This window comes from Populus euphratica, unplaced genomic scaffold, assembly GCF_000495115.2.
Source record: "Populus euphratica unplaced genomic scaffold, PopEup_1.0 scaffold610.1, whole genome shotgun sequence".
NCBI lineage: Eukaryota > Viridiplantae > Streptophyta > Magnoliopsida > Malpighiales > Salicaceae > Populus > Populus euphratica.
The window spans coordinates 128,811-140,181 of record NW_011500482.1 but is presented as its reverse complement, the minus strand read 5'-3'; the positions used below and the strand labels follow the sequence as shown (position 1 = coordinate 140,181).

Here is an 11,371-nt window from a genome sequence, read left to right as displayed (position 1 = left end):
TTGTTGTCTATAATTTATACAATTAACCTTCCTGTGGTTCGACCCTAGTCTTGTCGGGTTATTTGTTACTTCGATACTCCTGCACTTAGGAGAATACATCAATCTTTTGATCGTATTAATTTTTTACACATATCACATGATTTAATAGAATTGGATAAAATAGTTGAAAACTTAATTGATTATAGAAAGGTAGAATTCATAAAAATACATGCCATTAACTTATTTTTTTTATTGGTTAAATACATAAATGATTGATATATGATGATGTGAACCTAGAAGATAAGAACCCTTAAACCCATATACAAGAAAGAAACAACTCAAGAAAGCTAAAATCATATTATGATAAATAACCCGACACAATAATTACCTAAACAAAGACACCAAAGTTATTGGGTGAAAAAAACCCTAACCCTATGGCTATAAGGAATCAGGAACTAGAAATATAAGAATAACGCCACAAAGATAATTTAGCTTTAATAAATTCAAGAAAAGTTCAACAAAGAACATAAAGTATGACCATCCTTGCGTACACACAATATTATTTTGAAATAAATGCAATATGAAACAAACTTAAATATTAGTTAAATACCTCTTTTATACTAGGTAAAAAGGTCCTAAACTAGGCTAGAATAATAATAAAAGAGTAATAATCCAAATATTAAAAAAATCTAAACCGACTAGGAAAATAATGTAAATCTCGTTTAGTATTTTTTATCACTATGAAATTTTAACCTTATATAAAATAAGGCCTTTAGAATATTTTGACAATATTTAAGCTTAATCTAATGATCAGACTAAAAGTTATACGTATTAAATATAAAATTGCGTATTAGAAAAAATAAAGTTCAAAACCGACTTAAATTTATCCAAATTTTGCATAGATCACATTAATTAAAACCTTATTGTTCCTTATTGAATTCTGGAAACTTGACTTAATCCAAGTATCTTGAATAAGCTAATTAAATGTCTTATTAAGCTTTTTAATCTTTGACCTCATAATTGATTCAATTGACACTTCTAACAACTTTGATTTAATTAGCTTATTACCTCTTAACCATTAAAAAAAAAAAGAGAGTATAAACCTTGACATGGATGGGTTTTTAAGGGTAAAATCTAAAGAAAAATTATAAAAGGGCACAATCCATTACAAAAATAGAAATAGAAAGAAAAATGATGTCATTAACCGTATGTAATAAATAGTCAACAGTCAACGAAGCCATTAATGAATTATTAAGAAAGTTCATGCCCTTATAGTATAAGAATGATACACCATGTAAACTCCTCGCTAAATATTTCTTGAAATATTAAAATTTTAACCTAGAAATAAAATAGGTTAAATTAAAAATTAATTATAAAAATTTGGGGAAAATTAAGATTTTATATAAATGAGGGGTTAAAGTGTAAATGAAAGCTATATAAAAACAATCTCTCTCTCTCTTTGTATATATGTGTGTGTATGTGTGAGTGACCGACCGACATGGTTGGAACAAAAAGAAAGGGATGAAGAATAATTAGAAAAATTAAGGAATTATGGAGAAATTGAGAGAATCGTCCACCATCACACCTTAAACACACAAATAAGAGAGAAAGTGATGGAATTCAAGGGGAATTGAAGACCCCTGTCATAGCAGCAAGGGCAGCAAGGGCATTTAAGTGAAGTTTCAAAAAAATTTAATTGGTTAGGTTTCAAAGACTAGATTAATGTTTGGTAGGAAGTTTTAAATTTAATCTAGAAATTTCATATGATAGGAGTAATAATTTAAGATAAAAATCATGAATTTTATGTTAGGGTTTATGGTAGAATTTTAGGGAAAATAGAAATGGACTATAAATTGATCAAATTAGATTAGATTATATTGTATCGGGTGTTAAATTAAGAAGAAACAATGAAGAAAATCATGTAGCTTTTAAGACTTAATGGCTGACCAATGAAGGATCAATTGCATGGAATAAAATTGTGTTTAATTAAGCAAAACTATGATAAATTAGTGTGTGATTGTGTGAGGAAAATGATTCTTAAAAGAACTAAGTTATATTACAAAGTGTGCTTATAATGCTATAATGTTGAGAGATTTAGAATTGAGAAAAATTGGTGCCTCTAGAGATGAAGGATCATTGTGTTGTTAACTTCTCATCTAAAGAATAGTTGATTAAAAAAATTCAGATAAATTATGATAAGAATTTAAGGGATAATGCTGACCAAAAAAGAAATATTTAAATGAAATTACGATAATGATTTGTGCTATATAAAGTGTAGTATAGTTATATATTATGTTAATGTATATGTTTTTCCATGACATGGTTTTGAATATTTTAAATAAAATGAAATGGGATTGGTAAACCTTAAAAGGTTGAAATTGAGGATATTGTAATGTATATAATGCTTGCACGAATAATTTGAAAATGAATGGAACATTGTGTTGGTTTCGTAATTTATGGACATAAAAAACTAGACAGCTTTATCACTCATTTTTTGAAGAAGTTTAAGATATGAAAATAATGAAATTTAAAATTAGTTTCTTCATAAAAGTTATAGATAAGATTGTTAACCTTACATTAAAATTGATCGTGTGTGATTTGGAGTTATAAATCTATAGATATAGGCAAAAATCTAAGAATCAACAAATTAAAATTTGTGCTAAACAGTTTCGTCCAGTAATGATATCGAGTAAATTTAAGTGTATTAAGGTTGAATAAAATCTATATTCTTTTGGTTTAAATGTAGTATAACTATCTAAGAAGATAAGTTACGAATGAAACTATATTTTAGTAATTATAATTGTGAAATAAATGAGAGATGACTTTCTTGTCTTAATAGCCTAAATTGACTAGATTTGGTTAGTATTATTTATGTAAAGAAGTTATTTTGCTATGGAACTTATTCAATTAATAAATATAAGAAGAAATCTAAATGGTGTGTGTATTTATAAAATGAGGACTTAATAAGTAATAACATGGAATACCTATTGATATAGGAGATACTAAGGGAGCTATACTATTGTAAGGAGGTATCACTTGAGCTAAGATAGCAAGTAGGTGTAATACATCTTGTCATTATCTTTCTTAGCTTATTATATAAAATATGTTGGAAATATTCTATTATATTGAACATAAATTTATGGTTTATAACAAATGAATTAGTTTTCTAATGATGAAAACTAATAGCCGATATAGGGTGAAGAAATTAGTTTTTCGATGATGGAAACTAATGCCTGATAAGGGGTGAAGGATTTGATTTTTCAGTGATGGGATTAATGCTGGTAATGGGCATGAGGGGATTAAATTTTCCTTGTATTGAGACTAACATCCAGCACTACACAATGAAAGTAGATTTCTAAAAATGAAAATCTGGTAATGGGGAAAAAGTTTAGATTCCTATGCATGGAAATAACTTTTAGATAAAAGCGAAGAAAGAAATTACCTGATATTGTGTATTACTTAGAAATATTGTGTTTTAGAAAATAAGTGTCAAGAAAAGAATGATTTATTAAGCTATTGACAAATAAGAAATTTTAATGTAGTGACCGAATAATGTAGATTAATAAATGGATCACGTTGATAAATTATTGATTAATAATTGATGATGATGAGATGTAATCTAAATACAATATTATTATTTTTTCTATTTGCTTAAATAATTTGCATATTATACAATTAATAGATAGTTATAAATTAATTATAGATAACTCACAACTACAAGTAGAATAATAGATATATAAGATAATTTTTCATAATTTTATTTAAGAACTTGTATTAAATATTCATTTGTATTGTGAAGGGTTCTATGTTTAAATACTAATTGTCCTCAAGAATATATATTTTCGAAGGCAACTTAAATATGTGCCTCATATTAATTCTCTTTACTATGTTACAAATGATTAGTGTATGATTATACCCTTTTCCCTTTTATTCTTTATGTTATGAAGTTTGAATGCTTCTATATATATGCGGTGCATGTCGTGGGCTATGATTGGGTTTAATTTTAATCGACTATTTATAAAATGCAGTAGTCATGGTTGAGAGTTCATCAGAATGCGGCAGCAACTTGCAAGACAAATCTGGAAAATGCTACCTCTATTCTTAGAAACTAAAAGACAGTTTCAAGAAATAAAAACACTAAATGTATTTAAATTGAAAATATTGGCAGAGCAGGGGAAGACTCTGCACTCCAAGGGCGAGGGGAATGATTGCTAGCACAGTGCTAATTAAACAGTGTCTGTCTTGGCCAAGTTTTTCCATCCAGCTCAAGCAGACACGCAACGCGCACATGGTTTCGGTGGAGGCAGCCGCGTTTCCATGAATCAACACCCTATATAATTTGTCTCGGTCAAAGTAAACCCTCTCAAAAATTCCACAACTTTTTTATGATTTGTTTTCTATCACAGCGCTCAAGTCCTCCATTTGTACTCTCATTATTAGTCGTCGTTGCCACCCACAAAATGTCAGAATCTCCGCAAGTCAACCGGTGCTTTGCACCTCTCCGCTACTCTCTCATTATTATTTCTCGTTTTGAAAATGCTCCTGCTTGCTTCTACACTGTTAAGCTTTCTTTTTTCCAAGTTGCCCTCTTGTATGCGAAGACTTGGACACGGACGTAGCGTTACACCTTCCTTTATAAAGCTCTCTCCTTGATTGCTAAAACCATCTTGATATTATCAACGTTCCCCCTTCCTTCCTGCCTCTCCCTTTCTTTTTAGTAAGTAAAGAGAGCAGAGCAAATGGGACGTCCTGAAGCAGATTCTTCTTCGTATGAAACTGATCAGCCACAGGAACACCATTACGAGCAGACATCAGAAGCTACACAAACTCATGATTTCTCTTCACATGCATATGCAACTAACTATAATGATTCAAGCCAACAAGATCACTACGGATCCCAGTATGCGGACACATCCGCAAGTAACCCCCAGGATCAACAACCACCACCACCACCACCTCCTCAGCAGCAGCAGCAGTACAACCCGCCACAAGCTAATCAGGGATATGGGGGCCAACCAGCCCAGCCCTCACAGTTCCCGCCCCAGGGCCCACAAACCAATCCGATGTACTCAAATGGGCCCACTCGGCCTGCACCATATCCACCACAAGGACCACAAACAAATCCAACTCAGCCCGCACCATATCCACCACAGGGCCAACAAACTTTTCAAACTCAGCCCGCACCATACCCACCTCAGAACCCAATGAAGCCTGCAGCATACCCACCGCAAAGTCCACGAACATTTCCAAATCAGCCTGCTCAGTTCCCACCGCAAAGCCCACAAACTAACCCAATGTATCCAAATGGGCCAAATCAGCCAGCAAGATTCCCAAACCAAGGCCCTCAAGAAATGCCCCAGGCATATCCACCACAGGCCTTTCAAAATTCTTACCAAGCTCCTCAGGCTCAGGTAGCTCAATTCCCTCCAAAAAGTCCGGCACCTGGAATTCCAATGCAAGTCATGAATCAACAACAGCAGGCATGGACAACTGGGATATTTGATTGCATGGATGATCCAACAAATGGTAACACATAAAAACCCTTAATTAACACCTCCGTTCCCCAGCACCCTTTTCTTTTGCTCTCTTCTCTTGTTTTGTTTCTTTGTTAGGAGTAAAGTGTGGTTGATCCAACACCCTTTTTCCCCACACCTATCTCTTGTAATCGAGCAATAGAAGGAACTGATGTGTTTGCTGCTACCTTTCAGCTCTCATAACAGCTTTGTTTCCATGCGTGACATTTGGTCAGGTCGCAGAAATTGTTGACAATGGCCAGACAAGTAAGAAAAGAAACCGTAGCCCTTTTTACATTTATACAAATCCAACTGATTATAAAAGTATATAATAATGTTAATATTTTGTAGCATGCGGGACAAATGGAATGATCTATGGTATGGTGGCCTTCTGCATTGCCATGCCGTGCATAGTATCTTGCGGTTACCGCTCCAAGCTTAGAGCCAAGTACGGACTCATCGAGGACCCAGCACCGGACTGGCTCACTCACTGCCTTTTTGAATGGTGTGCTCTTTGTCAAGAATATAGAGAGCTTAATAACAGAGACCTGGATCCTTCCATTGGTATTGCCTTTTATTCTATTCCTTTTATAAGTTTTTCCTTGTATGTGATTCTTACGAATCTTAGTCCTCAAATCTTACATTTTCGCATTAATTCTAGATTTCCTTGAAGTCGTTTTCTTTCCCATCATATTATAAACCACTCCTCCAATCAACAGGATCTTGAATGACAGAATTATCCTTTGATTTGTTACTGTTGCTGTAGGATGGCAGGGAAATTTAGCGAGGCAGAATATGATGCAGGCTCAAGTTGGTATGGTGCCTCCAACGAACCAAAGAATGATGCCTTGATACGCTAATGTTCATCGCGAGGGACACGGATGTAATTTACGTTTGCCAATTCTAATATTTTCCATCTTTTTTTTTTAAATCTCAACCATGTTTTCTATGTAATCTTGAAAAAATAATTTGAGAAGTGCATGCTTGTTGCAATCTTTTCTTTTTTAATGTAGTTTTTTTTTCTCTTTTCCTTTTATTTTTAATATTCTATTTATTAAAATCAAGTTTTATAATTTATTTTAATTTATTTTTTTAGAATCGTTCTAATAATTCAGTCATGTGTTTGATGGGTTAATTTGGATTGACTTAATTATTTTATTTAATATTTTTTAATTTCATCTTTTAACATTGTCTTATTTATTTACTTCCTATAAATTTATTTCAAATTTATAACCTAAATCACATATTAAGCACGTTAATCAATGTTAACTTTAGTTTTTTTTAATTTTATTTTTGAACATTGGAATGATTAGAAATTACGATTTATAATTTATTTTGATATGTTTTCTGTGAGGTTATTAAGTTCTAATGATCAGGATAATAAATTTAACAGATTATATTGCATTAATTTAAGTCACTCTAATATATTATCATCTTAATTTTTAAAAATATTATCTTGATTTTTTTTCAAGTTATACTTATTTTTATCGGTTATTTAGGTTATTTTTAGATTCACTTAGTCAGATAAATCAATCCCATATAATTAATTGTTTTTTACTAAATAATATATTAATAATATCTAGATATTTCTTTTATATTTAAAAAAAATTAATTCGACCAACATGAACAAATAATATATTAACAACCACAAAGAAGAACATCGCGAATTTAAGTAACCATAACAACCATCGCCATCTTTGCAACACCCAACATGGCCACAAGCTAACGAGGAATGTGGAAACCAACCAGTCATTCCCACAGTTACCCCTACAAGGCCAATTAACAAATCCAACTCGGTCGTTGAGTTTCCACCTCAATGCTCTAATCTGTTTGCATTATACCCACACATAGCCGGACATGAGGAGGCAAAAAAAAAAAACTAACAAACTAATTAAATTAAAAAAATTAAAATATTTTAAAAAATATTCAGTTTCAATTCTAAGCGTGAAATCAGAAAACCTTAACTAAATTGAACCAATTTAATTAAAAATAAACTGAATCAAAAAATTCAAACCACAATCAACACCCATCAAAAAATCCAAAAAACCCAAAAAATAATATATTTTTGGGTTTTCAATATAAAATAACCAAATCGAATAAAAACCAAACAAATCAAACCAAAATTGATTGATTGGGTTTTGATTTTTTATATAAAATAATGAAACTAAACCAAACCAAAATTAGTCAGTTAGAATTAGTTTTGATTTTTTTTATATTTTTTAAAATTTTAATTTGATCTTTTTATAAATAAAAAACAGATAAAACCAAAAATGATTACCTTTGCCCACCACCAGAAGTCCCACAGCAAATCCCACAGGATTTTCATCCTAATACCCCACCACAAGCCTTTCAAGATGCTTACCAAGCTCCTCAGTCAGTGCACTTCTCTCCGAGAAGTCATGTTAATGGAATTCCAATTCAAGTAATTAACAACATGGGACTCGGAGCTCTGAGATATTTGACTTCATGGAGGATCCAACAAATTGTAACACTTTAATAATCTCTTTTACTCCTGGAAACCTCAACTACCCCGATAATATCTGCTTTAATTCGTCTTCTCTCGTAGTTTTCTTTACTACTATGTACCATGAAGGAAAAACCAAGAAGAAGAAGAGAGGCACTAATGTTTAGGTTAAAGAAAGAGAAGAAGAAGAAGATGATGGGGATTCCTACCACTTTCTAGCACTCCCAGTGATCTTGTTTCCATGCGTGACATTTGTTGAAATCGCAGAAATTCTTGACAATGACCAAACATGTATATGAGCTTTCAATTTATTCTTTCTTTTTTTTTTCTTGTGGGAAGTGGATATTATTAATTTTAAAAATTATTCATATTTTTCTATCTAATTTTCATGCTTTTAAAAATGGTTGAAATTTAGTAACTAGTTATAATATGCCAAAAAAAAAAAGCGTGCTATTATTTCTTATCTTCATTCTCTTATTTTCTATATAGTTCTCATGCTTTTAACATTGGAAAATCTAATGCTTCTTTCGGTCACTTTTGCCTACGCTCTCTCAGTTATTTTACCATCTCTTCCTTTAATAGTACTTGATGCAGAGCAGTAACAGTGTAAATGCTGCTATGTGGTCTTGCCTGCTCCCGTCCTTTTTATTTTTATATTTTAAAAATATTTTAATTTTTTTCTTTAAATTAGGGTGGCCCTTCAACCTTTCTCTAGACTAAGTCTATATGTTTCCTCTGAGGCTCATTTCACGATCCCACATTAAATAACACAATATTATTAAGTCCCTTGGAAATCCTCACTGCCATGAGAATGAGATTAATAAACACGCACACAAAAAAATGATGGCAGTAATTAATATTTCGGCACTGTCTGAGAATTATTTAATTAATTTATTTCAGCATCTCAAGTCAGAAGATAATATTTCGGCAATGTCTAAGAATTATTTAATTAATTTCTTTCGGCATCTCAAGTCAAAGAATTAGTTAAAATTTTTATTTATAAAACTTGTTCAAGAAATAGGCTTGCTGTAAGGAGAAAAAAGAAAGAAAGAAAGAAAGAAATAGCCATTGTTGACCTCAATTAAAAAACAATTGATGGGAAGAAACAATGAATTAGGATGATGATACCATGATAACAAATTTAAAGAAAATTATAGCACACTGATAAGACTTTATACAAAGGCGTATTAGATAACAAAGAAAAATTGCAATGGGACAATTAGGTAACAATCAGCCATGTTTTTTTTTTAATTATTAGTATTAGGAAAAATTCTCCTGCCATCTTATAGTTAGATTATTTTTTTAATTTGCTTTTATTTTTTTAGAAATTACAATTTACATCATTGATCAAAATAATTTTTAATTGTTGATGAAAAAACAAATTTAACCTTACATATAATTTAATATGAACATCATAGATCTTTCTTTGGACCGTTTTTTCTTTCTTCAAACATAATTTCTCTCATAAAAAGTCTCAAATTGATTTTCATGAGTCATTATTTATAAAATCCTATTATAAATCAATTCATTTCATTTCCTACTTTATCCTCAATAGTCTTCTTCAAGTATCACTACTAATGGAGTATGAGGATTGTTATCATCGGGATCTTGTTTGAATGGTCGAGGATAGTTATCATGGGTTGGAGACACCAAAAAGAGTCTTCAAATTGTCAAATCTAATTAGAAATTTTCTAGACAAAGGGAAGTAACCAACTCAAAACTTGTCTATGTTTAGTGGATTGTATATTCATGAAGATGATAGATCAAAAGCCTCTATTTCTTGGCATAGATCATTTGCGTCAGCTTCGTTTGTTTACGGAGGTAAATTCATTCTTAAATCTCTCTTGAAATGTTTCTAAATACTAAAAAAAGTTTTAGGATCGCATATGACTCGGTATGTCCTATCTCTTTATGTAATTTAATGATTAGAAAAATCACAGAGATTAACATTAGATGAACTTGACTCACAAACTTGTTTATGTTTTGTTTTTTCTACACCATTTCAACAATCTTATATTGTATATGTCAGGATTCTTTCTTCAATCTTAAATATTATTTTTATAAAATGTCTGCACATCAGAGTAGTTTAGGATAATTTTATTATCATGGAAGAGAAGTTTCAAGTTTGAGTAGTTTCAAAAGATACGAGAAAGTTATATGAGTTGACTTACATTTATTTATTTATTTATATAGCACACATTTATTTTCAAGGATGATGAAAGAATGCACCTTATATATATATATATATATATATATATATAATTAGCTTTCCTATTATGCTTTTTTTTATTAATTAAAGGTATTATAAGTAATAGTGTGTATATTAGTAATTACATAATAATGTAGAGAATAAAAATAAAATAAAATATAAATATAGAGTAACTTACATTTTATATAAATGATGAGGAACATCAAAGAGGAGATTTGATCTTGATCTAGAACAAAATATTTGTTTTCTTTCTTCGATTTAAGTTGTTTGTTCTCTATCCTTACTTTTTAATTAAGTTTGTGCGTGCATATTAGGATTACTAAGAAATGTTTAGCAGTTAAGATTTTTATGATATTTAGTTTTTAATTATTTTTAAGAAGTAAATGTTACACTAGTGAAATCTTAGATTGATAGGAATTTTAGAAGTGATTTTATATATTTTTGGTTACTTGAAGTAAGAGTGAACTTAAAAAATTAAAAAAAAAAATAATAAATTGCTAACTCTAGACCATCAAAATTTAGTTTTCTGATAAGTGTTATAGTTGAAATTTAGTATCTAGTTATAATATCTCATGGACTCTTATATTTGATAAGTAATTTGTCTAAATTAAAGTGGTGGATTAAGAGTTATCATCATTAGAATATGTTACTTGAATTTGTGATTTTTGGTTATAAGAATATAAATTTTTTGAAACCCACTCTTGGTAAATTAGAGAGTGAAAATCACCCTAAATGTTTTTATGACCTCAAAAACTTGTTATTTGTATTTAATATGTTACTGAAAAGTTTTAATGTGTTTTTAATATTATTTAATAAATTTTACAAATATATGAAAAAATTCTAATTATTGAAATTCAGTAATTAATAACTAAAATTTAAAAAGTGAACAATTCTTATAATTCGCTTTGAAACATTTCAATATACTAACTTAAATAGAATTTTTCTTTTAGAACTTGAATACGTGGAAGATGTTTAATAAATTATTTAATTTTGATGCAAATTAATTTATTTACTTGATAAATTATTTTCTAAAAGAAGTCATTGTTAATAATTTTTGACATGTCCATTTTTATTATTCTTAGAATACTAATTTACTTGAAATAAAAAAAATTCTTATCCTTTTCTGATAAGATTTTATAATGTTATTAGTTTTTTTTACCATAACTTGCATATGTTTTACACAATTATTTTTGGTACTTAATTATT

The 11,371-nt window shown here is 30.0% G+C and overlaps 1 protein-coding gene across 2 annotated transcripts; it reads left to right on the top strand.

Annotated features, from left to right (window-relative positions):
• Nucleotides 1-4,401: 4,401 nt before the first annotated feature.
• LOC105114955 (protein PLANT CADMIUM RESISTANCE 6-like) lies at nucleotides 4,402-6,465 on the top strand. Of its 2 annotated transcripts, XM_011011696.1 has the most exons (5): nucleotides 4,402-5,275; nucleotides 5,306-5,505; nucleotides 5,688-5,759; nucleotides 5,844-6,056; nucleotides 6,259-6,465. In XM_011011696.1, the coding sequence occupies exons 1-5, from the start codon at nucleotides 4,719-4,721 to the stop codon at nucleotides 6,342-6,344; spliced, it is 1,128 nt and encodes a 375-aa protein (XP_011009998.1). In that variant the 5' UTR covers nucleotides 4,402-4,718; the 3' UTR covers nucleotides 6,345-6,465. The 2 variants fall into 2 exon arrangements, with proteins under 2 accessions (XP_011009998.1, XP_011009997.1); XM_011011695.1 differs by having other exon boundaries at nucleotides 4,403-5,505.
• Nucleotides 6,466-11,371: the final 4,906 nt, after the last annotated feature.